Source organism: Schistocerca nitens, chromosome 8, assembly GCF_023898315.1.
Source record: "Schistocerca nitens isolate TAMUIC-IGC-003100 chromosome 8, iqSchNite1.1, whole genome shotgun sequence".
In the NCBI taxonomy this organism is placed as follows: Eukaryota; Metazoa; Arthropoda; class Insecta; order Orthoptera; family Acrididae; genus Schistocerca; species Schistocerca nitens.
Genome location: NC_064621.1, coordinates 228,265,145 through 228,282,942, shown reverse-complemented (window position 1 = coordinate 228,282,942; position 17,798 = coordinate 228,265,145). Strand labels below are relative to the sequence as shown.

The window sequence follows — 17,798 nt, the reverse complement described above, 5'->3', positions numbered from 1 at the left end:
CATGTAGCTCAGTAAATTACAATTTCTGTGAGCTGGATGACAAGAACCAGTGCTCTTATAACATATAGGTAACTACGATTTTTCGATAAATGCGAATGTGTTTATGTCAGTAATACTAATAACTGAGAAACACAATAGCTATATTCTATAGTTGAGGAAGCATTGTCTTTTTCCTTTTTTAAATAATGAAATAAAAAGTACTGATTTTCCTATTAATGTTACTGATTTAAATTTAGCTTTGGTAAGCACAAATATGTCACATGTTTATGATGATAATTTTAGGTGGGAGACAGTTTTGTCACTATGTAGTGTTAATGGATCTGTGGTCCTAATATTTTCAGTAACAGATTGCAAATTGTTGCCCCAATGAGCGATATTTTCTGCTATAGATGTAATATGGCTGAGTGAAATCTGGAGATCAGTGTTCTATCAAATATTATATTACAAGGAAAATCTTAATATTTTTATCTAACACTGAAAAAGTGTTATGCAATACAAATAGCACCCCAGACTGGTTTGGTTTTCAATCTGTGTAAGTCTATTTTGACACTGTCTGTTAAATAAAAAGAAGTAGTTCTTTCTAACACTGCAGAAGTTGTAACACATGCCAGATAAACTAAACTATTTTGGGACAAATTATCATTTTTCCGCTTAGTTATACATATAAAACGACAGTATTTCATTCACGAAATATGGATATCATATACATATTATCACAAATAAACAGCATGTGTTAGGAAACACAGGAATAGTCTCACTTATCAGTCACATGCTCAAGATTCTCACTTATGAGATCATATAGACGAAGTACTGTTTCCTTTGACAGACGAAATCTAGATATAAATTAGGAATCATCATATACTTCAAAATACCGTAATTTGGGCGGCGTCTCATTTTCTGCTCCTTTTTCATTCTTTCAATCATTTATCCCAAAATCTCGCCATCACTCTCTGGTTCCATAGCTATTCCTGCCATCGTCTAATCTTATTCTCCGGATGAACCAGGCCCGTTAAATTATCCCGAGTTACCTTGCAGGTCCCAACGCGTTTCCCGTACAATTCCGAGAATACAGTTTAATCGGCTGCTAACCGGAGTCTGTACAAGCGGCTCTAGATTGACTGTCGATGGTAACAGACGACGATACCGCTCACTTTACCAACATAAACGTCAAAAAACTTTCTTCCTGAGAAACCTTGATCTCGACGTCATTTCGTGAACAGTCTGTGTGAATGCTGCCATTTTAAATGTATTGTGGGTTGTTTTCCTCTCGCTCTCCTATTCCTTACTATCATAGCGAAATATGGATCTATCAAGTATGAATCGACTTTCTGTGCGAATCGACCTTGATTCTTATGGATGGCTTCATCTTTAGAATACCGGCCCGATACTTCTTCCGTTCAAACAATTTCTTTGGAAGCAGCTCGGAAAAGAGTGCGTTCGGTGTGGTTAGGTTTACCACGTGTTAAGTAATATTTTGCAAAAATGGGTCGTATGCACGCGCCTGGGTTAGTTGAAATGTTGCTTTGTTGTATTTTGTAGCCGTATTAACGTTAAGTTCTTAAGTAGAAGTTGCTTTATCTCATTGGATATTCACTTGTACGGGTATTGCCTGCAACGTGGTAACCATGTTTATTGTAACAATTCTATTGCAGAAAGGGTATATCCCAGTCAGCATTACCATACAGAAGAAGTGTCCCCAACTGGTTGAAATTGAAGGATGAAGACGTTAGGGAGCAAATCAGCAAATTGGCCCGCAAGGGTCTTACTCCTTCTCAAATAGGTAAGTCCACGGCTGTTGTACTGTACACTTTAATTTCTTAAGAGAAAGTAGTGTGAATGAGATGCTAAATATTTAAACTGTGGAACAAGGTAGCTGGATAGTATCAGTTGTGTGGGGTGTATAATAGTAATATGGTTTTTGCGCTGATGGGGCAGGGTACTTTGCACCACTTTTGTACAGTGCTTTAAAAAATCACGTAAAATGACTTGTGAAAAAGACTTGTTTTAATCAGACCACCTATTTGTAAGCTGTGGAACGTTTTTCAGTGTGTGAATTGATGTATGGATGCGGTATTCGTTCTTACCTTCATGTTTACCTGGCAAGCTTCCATCACACTTGTTCACATATGATGTAACTTTTTGTGGGCTGTATATTGTTTTTTATTGTAAAATCATGACAGTTTGGATATGATCAATAAGACCCAGTTTTAACTGTAGTATAGATGCTCACACTTCTCAAGTTGTATTATGGTTTTCTCATGAATTTAAAATGGGTTTGTTCAGCCCATCTGTCCAGCTGAGAATATTTACTTACGGATGCGTGTTCAGATGTAGTGCATAGCATCTAGTGTATAATGTGGCATAGCTGTTGTCAAAAAGCAACTCTTTCGTAAATGTTGACTTGTGTTTTTTAGGGATACTGAGGTAATCTACTATGTGTTCACATATGCTGTTATTAAAGCTTGTAGTGGAGAAAGGAGGCTCTACCCTCTCACATTGGTATAGACCACCACAGTAAATTTGTGAGGATACCAGCGTAGATACTTTTTAATAGTGTTCCAACATGATCTCCCACTTATTCACAGTATGGAGATTTCGTCAGACTTTGTTCCAAGCTTTCATTCACTCATTGGTTTGTAATGTTCAAACAGTCCGCAGCTCGTGGTCTTGCGGTAGCGTTCTCGCTTCCTGCGCACGGGGTCCCGGGTTCGATTTCCGGCGGGGTTAGGGATTTTCTCTACCTCGTGATGACTGGGTGTTGTGTGTTCTTCATCATCATTTCACCATCATTGACTTGCAAGTCGCCGAAGTGGCGTCAACTAAAAACGACTTGCAATACGGCGGCCGAACTTCCCCGTAAGGGGCCTCCCGGTCAACCATGCTATACGATCATTTCATTTTCAATGTTCAAACAACTGCTTTAGGATATTTAAGGCTTTTATTTGCTACGGTGCTTGTTTCACACTATTTTGGGGTTTACCGAAGTGTCCGATTCCACCTGTTTCGGCTTTGACCTGTGACATAAGGCTGTTGTGTGTGACGTCACGACGGGGCGGAGTTTAGGTCGTTTTAAAATGATCGGTGGTGTGTTTGTGTGTTAGGTGATGTTTTTGGTTTAGTTTGCGTGTGTGGCATGTTTATAGGTGGCGTATTGTTGTGGTCGGTGATTCTCTCTGGTGGTGTGTTTATGGTTAGTGTGTTACGTGGCGTATGGGGTTCGTTTGCGTGGTAGCATTGCAGGTGTGTGGTATCAGTAGTGATAGTGCCTTCAGTGGAATATTTTTCAGAGAGTTAACGATTTAGGTTTTGTTATGTCGACGTTATTGTAGTTTCCTGTTTGTCTTGTGTGAATTTTGGTAAATCATTTTGTTTGTCTTTGGTAGGCGGGGATATGACTGATAAGGTCAACAGTTTTCGGTTGTCGCCAATGATGGGGGACAGTGCGTCGTCTAGTAAAATTTCTTCAGCTATTCGGCCTGTTGGCTGAAGCCGTGAAGTGTTCAGTGTGTCGTGAAAAAATTAGGCTTACTAAGGTTCCAGCGTCTTGGATCAGGGGTGGTTATATGTGGAGATGTTGTAAGGATAACAGGTCAAGGGAAGTGTTTGATTCTAATTTTGGTTTTGTGGATTTTTTTTTCCCCCTCTCAGTGTGGTGGTAGTGGTAGCTGCTGTTGACCTATATAGGTCAAGGGTGTTCGTTTTATTTTGTCATTTTGTTCTGTGGCATGTGTTTTTTTAGTTTGTCCCCACCCAGAAACCCCCAAGTCCCTCACTTGTCCTGTTAGTTTCATTATATTTTGGAGGCATATGCATTTGATGATTTTTCGATCTATTGTTGTGTTTGTTGTCATGTTTTATGTTATGACACCATAGTCGTGATACGGAAGTTGTTGTGAATGGTAGATTCCGCCATATTTGTAATGTCATTGGTCAAAGCAGGTGGGTGGAATCGGATGTTTCTGTTAACCGCCATTTTGCCTATAAGTTTTGCACTGCTTTGCTGAAAGATATAGTGAAACACTTCTAACTTTAGACCCTTTTGGTAACAGTTCCGCACGTTTTGTACAAATTATGCTTTGTATGATGTTCGACAATGAACACCCACTGTTTTATTGAGTGCCTTTTTGTGTTGCATTCAACTGCTCATTGAACACATCTGCCATTCTCTTACATTTATAATAAAATGAAGTACTTGGGATACATGGGAGATATACATGTACAGATGTGACAAAAACATATTGGTGTATTGAAATCAGTTTCTGGTGTTTTCTGTGATGGACACTTCTGTTCCTTAACATCGATCATTTAGATGTGTCTTATAAATATTTTCTAGGCCAGTTTTGTTTTACCCACTCTGTATTAGAAAATGGACAAGTCTCAAGAGTACATTGTTGCTTATTGTGTTGGTATATTGATATGAATTTGTATGTATTGCTTTTCAGCAAGTAGAAAAGGCACTGAACAGCAGGCAGAGAGAGTTAAAAGTAGAGTTCCAGATTTTTTTTTAACTATCAGACAGTCCTTCACTACAGAATCTTCCCCACTCCTACCTTGCTATTCCTCCCTGCCCCACACTTCTTTGGTTCCCCCACTATGCCCGTTCTAACAAGGTTGTTACTTGACCCAGTGGGGCACCACAGACAACTGATTCTCTCTCTCTCTCTCTCTCTCTCTCTCTCTCTCTCTCTCTCTCTCTCTCTCTCTCTCTCACACACACACACAGTATAAGAAGTACCCACTACGCAAATTCTACCCATGTTCTCTTTCAATAGAAAAGAAAGGAATTAAGGAGACAGGCTCCAGGGAAATGGCACTGGCTCGGTGATATAGTCATTGACTATGAATCCAAAAGTTTCATATTTCATCCCCAGTTAGTCCTATGAGTCTTGTCAGATGCCATTTCCTTTACCTTTGGCAATATTTGTTGACGTGAAAAATGTGGAGTTGCCCTTTAGATTGGCCAGCCGCAGTGACTGAACAGTTGTAGACAGTTTCATACTGGAACTGCGCAACCACTATTGTCGCAGGTTCGAATCCTACCTCGGGCATGGATGTTTGTGATGTCCTTAGGTTAGTTAAGTAGTTCTAAGTTCTCGGGGACTGATAACCTCAGATTTTAAGTCCCATAGTGCTCAGAACCTTTTTTTCCCCACGTAAGATTCTGAATCCATGGTAAACTGTGTCCTCACTTTAACAGGCTGTCAGTATAAAGGATGGAGGAAGGTAAGTGTACCACCACCAAAACTGTGGCTAGTAAAGAACTGTGGTGTTCAAACTAACTTTCTGGTTGATGATGGCTTCACTTTTACAGAGCAACTATGGAACTAAGGATGTAAACCCTCCCTTCCTGGTGTGCCCATGAATAACCTGGAACTGCTTCAGTCAGTATTTTTTATACTTCACGGATACAGACTGAGGGAGCAAAACACCTAAAGACTAAATGAACAATAATATGTATAAGCTTTGGTGCTAATATGATTAAAGCAAAAACGGGTAATCTATTTTATTCATAACTGCTGCCATGTTAGAAAGGATGAGTGTCTGCATTGTTTTACATTTAACTATCTAGACTTGTTTTGTGGAATTAATATTTCTTTGAATTACCTACCGTTGGGTCAAGTTTTGATATCTACACTGTTTATTATTTTAACTATTATTCCTGAAGTGTATTATCTCATCTCTCATGTTAATTTAACGATTAAAGGAGGTTCCTAGTACACCCAAAGGAACATTATATAAAAAAACAATAAAGCATGGTTTCATGATATTGTGGCTGTCAATCTTTTTCTCTGTTGCTCATGAATTCTTTCTGATGTTGGGCACTGGTTAAGACAATGTTGGGCACTGGTTAAGACAATGTTGGGCACTGGTTAAGACAATGTTGGGTGCTGGATAAGACAGTATGTGTAGGGTATCTTTTCCATTACTTCCGTAAAATCAGTATGAACCAGATGAGTAGGTGCCGGCCGGAGTGGCCAAGCAGTTCTGGAATCGTGCGACTGCTACGGTCGCAGGTTCGAATCCTGCCTCGGGCTTGGGTGTGTGTGATGTCCTTAGGTTAGTTATGTTTAAGTAGCTCTTAGTTCTAGGGGACTGATGACCTCAGATATTAAGTCCCATAGTGCTCAGAGCCATTTGAGCCAGATAAGTAGGCGAGGGGCTTTCATATTTGTGGTTGGATGGACTTGAATCTTTGGAAGCTGACTCAGGGTTACAAGTAGCCTCAGAATTCTGTTCATAGCACTTTCCACCATTCAGATTTTAGTTTCGAAATGATAATTTGGACTAATCACATAACTTTTGCAAAAGTATGTTACATAATGTTAGCTTTTGTGTGTACTGAAGTAATTTTTCTTGTTTGTTAGAAACAACATATTCGCATTTATCTTTGCATTTGTAATTTTCAGGTGTAATTCTCAGGGATTCACATGGTGTTGCGCAAGTGAGATTTGTGTCGCAAAATAAAATCTTGCGCATCATGAAAGCTATGTCCTTGGCTCCAGATCTACCAGAGGACCTGTATTACCTTATTAAGAAAGCTGTAGCAATCAGAAAGCATTTGGAAAGAAACAGGTTAGCTAACCTATTTGTTTGCCTTTTTCATGACTTGTTTGTTGGGTTTGGTTCCAAGGATTATGAACTTCATTGTTTCGTCTGTACCGTCTTGGCTATAGGCATATATTGTGATTGAGATAATTAATTAGCACACAAGCTCACATTTCAGTCATGTTGCACCTTGTTATTGCTCGTCCGTTACAGCAAGTTAAAAGTTTCTGATACTTGTGGTTGTCCAAAACATTCATTGGTGTGTATGGAAGAGGGGGTGTTGGGGTCATGTGTGCTCGTCAGCTTTGGGGGGGCTATTGCATGCCACATGATCTGATAGAGATGCATAGTCACATGTGTGAGAGATTTTGAAATGGCGTTATCACTAACCAGACCTGTCATAACTAACAAAATGAAACTTACTGGCAGATTAAAACTGTGTGCCCGACCGAGACTCGAACTCGGGACCTTTGCCTTTCGCGGGCAAGTGCTCTACCAACTGAGCTACCGAAGCACGACTCACGCCCGGTACTCACAGAGACGAGGTACTGGCAGAAGTAAAGCTGTGAGTACCGGGTGTGAGTCGTGCTTCAGTAGCTCAGTTGGTAGAGCACTTGCCCGCAAAAGGCAATAGGTCCCGAGTTTGAGTCTCGGTCGGGCACACAGTTTTAATCTGCCAGGAAGTTTCATATCAGCGCACACTCCGCTGCAGAGTGAAAATCTCATTCGACTAACAAAATGGCTTTTGTTTGATTTTTGTGCCCTAATTTTTGAGATGAAGTAGTATTATAACATGTTTGAAATGCTAATACACTGAATATGAAACTGACCATATGTGCTTGATGTTTTTTCGGGAGAATGTAATGGTTAAGTTGTTCTTTTAAACGTGCATAGATATTTCGTAAAACACAAGTAAATTACTTTTTAAAGAGAATGATTGTTAGTGTTTTCTATAATTTCAGTATACACAGTGCAATAATTTTGCATTTCTGCTTCAGTAAAATAATGTCTTCAGAAAAAGCTATTTCTTTTTAGTGCCAAAAACATCTGCAAGCCCCATGTGATGCATACCACTACTGTAGTAAGACAGCATAAGATGATCCATGACGACTTGCAGCACTGTTGCCAGCATTTCAAAGTGAAATGCAAACGGGTGCAGGAGAAAACGATAGCTGTCTACAGGGCTGTGACAATAGAGGCATTGCCATAGGGGCGTTTACAAGATAACGTAATATGATAGGTTGAGGTAGACACATGAAACTATGGCTAGAAAACTGCAGCTGTCGGGGGATCAATTTACACTGACTCGACTATAGTCATTTCCTTTCCTATTTCACTCTCAAATAGTGTGAGGGGAAAAACTACTGTCTGTAAGCCTCCATAGGGGCCCTGATTTCTCTTATCTTCTTGTTCCTTATGCAAAACATGCATTGGTGGCAGTAGAATCAATCTGCAGTCAGCCACAGTGCCGTTTCTCTAAATTTCTTCAGTACTCTCATGAAAAGAGCGTCATCTTTTCTCCAGGGATACGCATTGGAGTTCATTAAGCATTTCATTAATAAATGTATGCTGATCGAACATACAGGCAACAAACTGAGCAGCATGCCTCTGAATTGCTTTGATGTCTTACTTTAATCTCACCTGGTGGGGTTCTCAAATACTCTAGCAATACTCAAGAATGGGCCGCACTAGCATTCTGTATGCTGTCTCCTTCGTATGTGAGCTACACTTTCTCAGGATTCCCCCCACAAAATGAAGTCAAGTATTCACCTTCTCAACTGTCAATCCGACACGCTCATTCCAGGTTATATCGCTTTGGAACATTACACCTATATATTTCATTGATAACTGTGTCAAGTAGCACATTACTAATGCTATATTCGAATGTTACAGGATTGTTATTCCTCCTCATCGGCATTAGATTAAATTTTCATACATTTAGAGCAAGCTGCCATTCACCAGACCAACTATAATTTGTCCGAATCACCTTGTATACTCCTATAGTCACTCAAGGATGACAACTTCGCATATACCACAGTGTCATCATCAAATAGCCATAAATTGCTGTTGAGCTTGTCTGCTAGATGATTCATGTATCTATTCTATCACAATTCCCTAGGGCACTCTTAATGACAAAATTGTCACGTGTAGGATGAAATAAGTAGCCGTACGCATCATATTTGATTTAGTACATCATTCCTTACTTCTGCACAAATTGAAAAACACTACTGCGTGGCTTTTGCCACACATCAGTGTTTGTAATAGACATACCCTGTTATACAACTGACGTTGGAAGTTGACACCTTGTGTATGCACAACCACCAACTTCTTACATCATGACCTGTTAATATGCAGAGCCCATGACTCTGTGTTTTTTTCATGTGTCAGTCCACTCATTAGTTTAAGAAGTAATAGTCAAAACCAAATCTCCAGGTCTTTGTGACTCAGTGTAGGCATTTTTCTTCTGCTATATGTGGTGCTGTATATGATCTTGGTGAAAAGGTAATTCTGTCAGTGATTGGTTCCTCAGGGTGTATACGATTCGGGAAAAACCCGGGAATTTTTCATCCTGGAGAAAACTGCAAAAAAACCAGGAATTGTTTAGAATTTCGGGAATATTTCATTGCTTTAGTTTTCAGTTAAATTTTTGTGATTTTGACTGGTAAGAACCAATGCTCAAACAAAGGATATTACTGTATCCTGCTACTGCAGAATAATACTGCAGCAACAAAACAGGAACAAAAAAGAAAACTTAAGTTGCAAAGGAAATGCGCCATATACAACAACAAAACACAGTGCTCATACAAGCATCTGGCAACAGCAAAGTGTGTCAGAGGCTTTAGGAAGACTATGCAATGCTTCATAACAACAAATTGCTTCCGATGAGCGTTATTTGTGATAATTGTTTAAATTGGACTCATTGGAGCAGTTGCGGGGGTGGGCTCTTGTGTGTCCACAGTTGAGTCTCGTATGAGTAGTACCTTCTTTCGCTTCTGGTTACTGAAGTATGGCTGGGCGCCACTACTTAATACTGCACTGGTTCGGAAATATAGTAAATGTGGCACTGATGCCCAGAGCAGTCTGAGTTGTGATGGGGAGATGGGTCGTATCCACGTGAACTGTGTTTAAGTTCAGTCAGTTTGTTGTTTCCTCTTTGTTTATTGTTCTCACGTTAAATGATAACAAACTGATTTTTGCGGCCGGGAATTATCAAAGGAATTAAAATACGTTTGCATGATTACGGAAGGCTAAAATATGTTGTTAGTTTTAGATTTTATTTCCACCTTCCTGACAGTGAATCATTAATCGCCTTGCAGAACAAGGAAGTTATTTTTGTCGGTTTGCTACAGAGGTTTGGCTTTCATTAATCTTTTCTGCTTTATTTGAAACTGTTTAATTTCACACTATTGGCTAGTTTCAACTGTTCGCTGCATTTCAAGTGCACGTATGTTGTTATACCATAATAAAGAACCAAACATGAGATAATACAGTACTGGTAGTCCAAGAAAATTTGTATACGAATCTGGACATATGAATGTGCATTTTAAGTCGAATTATGCATTTGACTATGGTTCATGAAATTCCGATGCTCTTGAAGTATCCTCTCATGTCTTGTTTCTTTTAGGACATAATGTAAGATCTTTTAATGTTTTACACGTACGAACATGTGGGCTTCCTGTGTCATCGTAGCTGTGTAAGTGCGGTGATGCCTATTATCTGGCGCTTTCTTCCAACTGCTGAAACGAACGTATTTGTAACAGGTCGCAGGAAAATATTATGAATGGTGGTTTGAAAAGCGTTACATTCAAACCAAATTTCCTTTTACGCAAGATGAACTATGTACGATGAATTACTTAAATCACAAAGTGTTTTACTCTCATTTAAAAATCAACTCTTTGAGACGACCATTTAGAAGAATTTTGAGCCCAGATCATCAGACATTTATGTCATTACTAAAAATTTTGCTGGCACATTTGTGTGATGTATCTTGAAGTGTAGCACGCGCAAAATGGTGAAGCTTAGCATCTCTTCCGGCTTATTAATCTTAGAGACCAATATTATATGTGAATGCTATGTATATTAATTTAAATCATTAACTTCTCTTCTTTGTGTGTTCGCACTACTTGCGAGTGATCTTGCTATTAGCTGACTACATTGCGTGTCCTATTCTGTCATCAGCTGGCGAGATCACGTGACATGAGCTATGACTGGCTTACAAAAGCGCATCGTAATCTCGATTTCAGTGCTTTGGAAATGTCATCCGGTGTATGGTAGAATTCAAATTTATACCTTCGTAATATGGAAATATGCACTGTACATGTTGGTGCACATCAAAGGTCTTTCAAAATGTGTTTTCCCCCCCTGAGTTTAGTTTTCTAAAGTGGCAGGAAATTCTACATCTGTATATAATACCATAAACATTCAAAGAATTGATGAGTTTTACAGTGCCGAGGAAGAGTATACTGTCTCTTAACACGGAAAAGGTGTATTTACACCCAGGAGAAAGTGTATTTTTAACTGGGAAATTCGGGAATTTTTTTCCTTGTCCACGTATACACCCTGTTCCTGTACATTCATTACTGTTGGACAGAAAATGTTTGTCGTCGTGTATAACACATTCACCTCTGACCAATACTAGCATCACAACATATGCCATAAACAACCTAATTTCTTACTACTACTACTACTGCACCTTTGCATTTTTTATATTTGGGGTTAGAGCTACAGAGCAAAGCTAAAAACCAATATGAAGTCTCAAGGCGGTCATTCTATGCTAACTTACGTAGCCTTCTCAACTTAGCGCCTTAACTTTTTAGAGATTACAGTGGAACTTCGATTTTACCGCATTCTCTGATTTTTTGTTTTTCGCGGTTGTACATCAGAAATTCATAGACCCTGTGAGAAACTAATAAGGTCAGTGCTAAAAATTCTACGTTTATACTCAGTCTCGCTTAACTTAGTCCCATTTTCTTCCCATTGACATTTCATGTGACTGAGTTAATTATAAGTGGCACAAAAGACAGGCGGTTCACACCGTGGATGATGGCGAAGTTGAGGAATATTTAAGGGCGTTGCGGAGAGGGGAGATGTGAGAGTGGAAATGCTGACATAATCCACAATCAGCATTGTCAACACTTTCATACTACTTTCTGCAGAACTGACGTAATTGTGATGTGGTGTCGCTGTTAAGGTGGCCAGGAATGAGGCTATCGATTTGTCGATCACTATAACATCAAGTTGATACCTAAGGATGTGTTAGTGACAGGAGAATCTCAGTTGTAGCAGGAACTCTTTAACAGAATATGTTTGTGTTGTGCAACATGTGAAATATTTGTGACAAGGAATAATATGAGTGTTATTACTCAGTGTTTCCCTTGCAACAATTTAAGCTGTCCTCTTAGCTTCATGCCTAACTACACACTCAGAAATCACACACATTCGGAAACAGATATTTATTTCATCGTCCATTCTCTAACCAGACAGAAATGTGTAACATCATCGAAGATTTCAGAACATATCGTATTACTATCATAAGAACTAAGTTGGAAAAAAAATAATGGCATACAGTGGGTTGTAAATTTGTAACTTCTGGATTCAGCTAACCGTGACAACGTCCGTTACGCTATGCCTTGCTCATCTAAAATTTGTATTGTGTATTAGTTACCATAAAATCTCTCAAAGCCTTAAATGTAAGCTTTATTACCTGACATTTAATAATAAGTGTTACATGTTTGTAATATGGTGCTTTCAATGCACTGTTGCTTTGAAACAGCATACTGTGCATGTATGCCACACAGTACAAAGAAAATGGGGAATCGAAAGGGACTCAGTTCACACAAGGATTGTTCACACACACTTGAAAAAGTCGATAGTTGAAAGCCGATCACCACTGCAAAAATTAATGTAAAGCCACATCCACCCTGTCACAGCAAACATTTCCATTGGAAACATTAATTCCTACAGTGTTTCACATCTGTTTCTGACTTAGTTTCTTGTCTCTGTTTCTGTCCACACTGGCAGCAAACATTTTTTCAGCCTCTTTGCATCATCTGCAATGCTATTTGTTGTACTTTTCTTGTATTGTCTGCTACATCTTGTCTACGAAACTGTTATATGTCCTGCTGCATTAATAATACTCTAAGGTTCATGCAAACAAAATGACATGCCATTGTCCATTTTTTTATTGTGACGTGACCTAGTTCATTGTTTTATTTATTTATTGTGACTTGACCTAAAGGCCATCGGGATATCCTAGTGTTAGTTTTACAGAATAAGGTTACGTGTATCAGAGAATTTCATTATTGGTTTTAAAACTAAAATATTATTTTGATGCAGTGTTCGAATAAAAGTTGGTAATGGTTGATAAAATCGAATTAGTTGTCATATGAAATTGATTTGTTGATTTGCATACAGGCGTCGATCTTTGGTGAGTGAAAACACTGTTGAACATCTGTTGGAAACAGTCTTCGTATGGGAACTGAGTATGGAAGACAGCTAGTTTCTGTAATTTCACTTGGATATCATGTAACAATTTTGATTATCTGGCAAATATGGTATCACAGTTTCTTTAAAAATATAGACCGTTCAGGAAAACAATTATAATCAGACCTGCTGTTAGTCTGTTTTTTGTCAATGGGAGATTCATTCCAGGGCCTTGAGTATTATTACACATTTTGAAGCAAGATGCAGCAAATGGCCTTCTTTTCTTTTCTACGCAGTTATCAGTACTCCACGAAATGTAATATCTGTTTTCTGCTGAGCATCTAGTTTTATTGCTCTTCTTGTATTGCTTGCTTCATATATTCCATAAGCAGCCATCAGCCTGGTACAATAACAACCTAGACAGCCTGCTGCCTCGTCCATTGCATATATCATTATCAGAAATACTTAATGCATCAAAACAAAACACCTAACCAATTCTGTACAACAGACAACACAATGTAAAATATAAACGTACACGTCTGCTGTGTGGCTGGCCTGAAATATTGTTTCTTAAGGTCTGTACGGCCACTGGTATGGTTAGAGCTTTCCATGTTTTGAAAGATGTTTCTAAATGGTGTCCACATCAAGTAGCCAGAAACATGAAACTTCCTGGCAGATTAAAACTGTGTGCTGGACATAGACTCGAACTCAGGACCTTTGCCTTTCGCGGGCAAGTGCTCTACCGACTGAGCTACCCAAGCATGACTCACGCACCATCCTCACAGCTTTAATTCCGCCAGTACCTCATCTCCTACCTTCCAAACTTCACAGAAGCTCTCCTAGACGAGGTACTGGCGGAATTAAAGCTGTGAGGACGGGACGTGAGTCGTGCTTGGGTAGCCCAGTCGGTAGAGCACTTGCCCACAAAAGGCAAAGGTTCGAGTCTCGGTCCGGCACACAGTTTTAATCTGCCAGGAAGTTTCATATCAGCGCACACTCCGCTGTAGAGTGAAAATTTCATTCTAACCAGAAAAGCGTATCAAACTTAGTGTGTACAAGGCTTGAAGACCACTCGCCCTATACTTCAGTATAGCCTGTAAAAGTATACTTACATATGCATAAGCTGATAGTTATTCACAATGTCAAAGCCATTAGTGACATTAAACTTAGTAAGAAAGTATGAGTCAGCTCCATCTTTGTGTGATAAAGATAGTCCTTATTAATGCAGAAGCCCAAGGTTCCAGTCTGGTTTTAGCAACATCCATACCTCAACTTAGAGTGTTGAAAATTTTTTTAATGCGTTCAAAGAATTCCAATATGCAAAAACATACTGTGTGAGAAGGCTCAAGAAATCAACCTAGAGATCAGTTTCAATGCAGTGAGTGGTTGGCTGGTTTGTTTTAATAAAAGTGATGCACATAACAAACACTCTCACCAAAATTTAGGTAGTGAGGGTGACTGGGCTAGAAGTTGCCTCCTTGTGTAGCAAAAATACTTCGCTACCACTGATTCCAAGAATTGCAGTGAATATGAAACTAGGCTGTCATATAGTTTGGTCCTGGTAAGAACATGCACTGTTTGGGGGGGGGGGGGTCATTGTGATACAGAAGAAAAGCACCTTGTGGCACCATTTTATGTCAATAATGATGGGGGATTCATGGCTTATAAAAATAGTTTCTTGCCAGGTGGGGCCACCACTTCTGTCATTGCACAAAGCTGCCAGAGAAGACAACCAACTCTTTTAGATTTAAGAATGTTGACATAGTTGCATTGAAAGTTTATTGTTGATGTATATGATACTAGTTGTAATGGACTTAGTCATGTTAGAATACATTTTAGTGTGTGGCACGAGTTTGTGATAGAGTAATTACCATGTTAAAAAGCCTAAAATTCAGCTAATGGATCACCTGTTTTAAGACGAAGTGTCTCAGGTCCACCAGATGTTCAATAAGAGAGAATTTTAGGTTACTACTTTCGAATTAGGGTAGATTAAGTGAGCACAGACTTGGCTGAAAACTTTTTTGCATGTAATTTTTATCGTAGCTGTGTGGAATCTATCATCACATATTTGTTCTAGCAAATAATCAATCATTCATGTGAATAGCTGCTTTGTCATAACCCAAATATATTCCAGGCGGTTACCTTGGTTGCAATATTTATTTGGTGTAAGTAGATGTAAAATTTATGTAAATTTTCTGAAATTCAATATTTTCATGTTTCACAGGAAGGACAAGGATTCAAAGTTTCGCCTCATTCTTGTGGAGTCAAGAATCCACCGGCTTGCTCGGTACTACAAGAAGAAGACTATTCTTCCACCAAACTGGAAATATGAATCGAGCACAGCATCTGCTCTTGTTGCATAAGAAAATGTATCAGTAAATAATAAATTTATTATGAAAACTGAATTGACACGTTATTCCAAACAATTTCCAACACTGAAATTTGTCAATTTAGGTTGTGTTCCACTTGATTACATAACAGTTTTTAAAGTGGTTAATGTCCAGATGAAAGTTAGTTGTATGCTATATGAACTGATTAAATTTGACATACATGTCACTGAAAAGTCCATATAATTTATCAGATCAGAACATTTATTTATTAAATGATTTTGGTATCTGAAGATGTCTTAAGCCGTGTTTTGCAGCCTGACCTGTATGGGCCATAGGCTGGGCTGGTGCACTGAGTGCAAACCACTGGGCCGGAGTCAGTGAGCTGACAGGCCAGCCTGTTGACTGATCACCCTGCTGCGCATGCGCCCTGCTCACGGCTGCAGCCCTCTGCCTGTGTTGCAGCGTGTCTTCCATCTGCTCACAGTCTTAAGATATACATAGAGAGAATGACTGTCACATTTTGTGCTGCGAGATTCCTACAAAGGATCAGTTGATTATCGGGGCTTCCTCTCTGTGAGAATGTAATGCTTTTAAGTCCGCCAATGTACGTTTAATTCACACTGTTTGAAAATTAAGACACAATAATTGCAAGAATCTATATACAGTAAATATATTCTGCAGTTGCTACTAGTGTCACAAGCACTCTCATAACTTGTGTAGACTCTGCAACAGACTGAAATTAGATAAAAGCTGGGAATATAAGGAAATATGCGGGTCCCTGTGTCTTCTCATTTTTCAATGTACGTTGGCCTTGAAAGCTCGTTCTTTCATGATTTTTTACTCATAAAATGAATACATAAAATGCTGTAATTGAACAAGGGGAGGCCATGGTGTTGGGCTCACTGATTTACTTTCAATTTCTTACACCTCTAGTAGTCCACTAAAACCACATAGCGTGCGAATAGTAAGGTGCACTATTGTCAGTTCCAACAAAATCACAGGAGAAGTTTTACACGTCTATTATGTATTTATTTGTAGGTGCTGGGCATTAGTTCATGATGGTCAAGTGGTTATAGTTAAAGAGTTTCATAAGACGAAAGGACACGAGATGGCAGTTACACTCAGTCTCAAATCTTCATTTTTGTAATACAAGTGCAAATTCTGTGATATTTAAAAAAACTTGCGCCTACATTATTCATTCTTGCTACATTCGTAGGTCTCACCACTATGTAGGCTAACTGCTAAATTGGGCCTGCCTCTGTCTGTAGCTCGAAGCGTCGAGGTGTAAAGTAGTTCTAGGTAGTTTGTCAGATTGCATGTATAAGGGATTTCGCAAGTCATGACAGGCATACATTTTCAGAAAAACTGTTTCTTCGTTTACTTGTCGCTACTTATAAATATGTTTAATAATTACATTTAATTAAAAATAGTAATTAGTAAAATAACACGAAATTTGCTGAAACTTCATGCAAATACGCATGGTTATTTTAAGTTATATCACCTATCAAATGAATGAAATAAGGTGACCAGTGATGAAAACAAATACGAACTTGAAATCAACTTTGAGGGGGATTTGAAACATCGCCTCTTAAATGTTTGTCTTACGAAACTCGAATGCTGACCACTTTGAGTGACATAACATATATGTAAAACTTCTCTTGTGATTTTCTTGGAATTGCCAGATTAGTGCACCTTACTACTTGCAAATTGTTGTTTCAATGGCCTACTAAAGGTGTACAGAGATTGAAGTAAATCTGTGACCTAGTGTCATGACCACCCTTTGTAAGATGTCACTCAAATAAAGATTCTGTCAATATTAGAAACAATAATGGACATGTTGATGGTGTCATTAAATTGTTCTCACAGACAGATTTCAGTGAAAAGAATAAATGGTTTAATTCAACCTCTGGACATGAAACTGAATGAGTCCACTGTTTTCCAGCAACTGGCAGAATTGATCTTTTTTTGTATACCACCTGGAAGACGGCGCATGGGTCTGCTCCTGTAAACTGAAGGGTAGGCCAAATTTAGGAAGCGAATAGGAGCAGGAAAAGGTGAAGTACTGCGTATACGTTAAAACTGTTTTACTAGTGTATGGACATGCACAAATAATATTACTTAACTTTGGCTGAGATGAGCATGTAGGTGCGAAGCCGTACAGGTATCGACGCTAAATGCTACTAGTAGTTGGACAAACTATCATTGAAGTAGTGTCATCTCCTCGAAATCAAATGGACTGAATCTGGAGTGGCACTCGTAGAGCTGCACAGCGTCGACTAGAGAGCACTGTCGGTGTCGTAGTGCTAACCTAAGAACTTGTACCTACACCGTGGCATCGTAGCTATTGATACCACAGTTTTCATTTGGTTATTCCCTTTACTACAAGCATCACGTTGCTTGTCATTCGATGTGGTTGGGCACGCTATCTCGAGAGTGTAACAGCAGAATTATTAAGGAACAGGCTGCACTACAGCCCAGCGGCCTAGGGAAGCAGTGGGC

At 39.0% G+C, this 17,798-nt stretch overlaps 1 protein-coding gene across 1 annotated transcript; it reads left to right on the top strand.

The window, feature by feature from the left end:
* The first annotated feature begins 1,366 nt into the window (after positions 1-1,366).
* LOC126198953 (40S ribosomal protein S13) lies at positions 1,367-15,374 on the top strand. The gene is made up of 4 exons (XM_049935599.1): positions 1,367-1,505; positions 1,653-1,780; positions 6,408-6,573; positions 15,194-15,374. Exons 1-4 carry the CDS (start codon positions 1,483-1,485, stop codon positions 15,330-15,332), a joined length of 456 nt encoding a protein of 151 aa, XP_049791556.1. The 5' UTR covers positions 1,367-1,482; the 3' UTR covers positions 15,333-15,374.
* Positions 15,375-17,798: the final 2,424 nt, after the last annotated feature.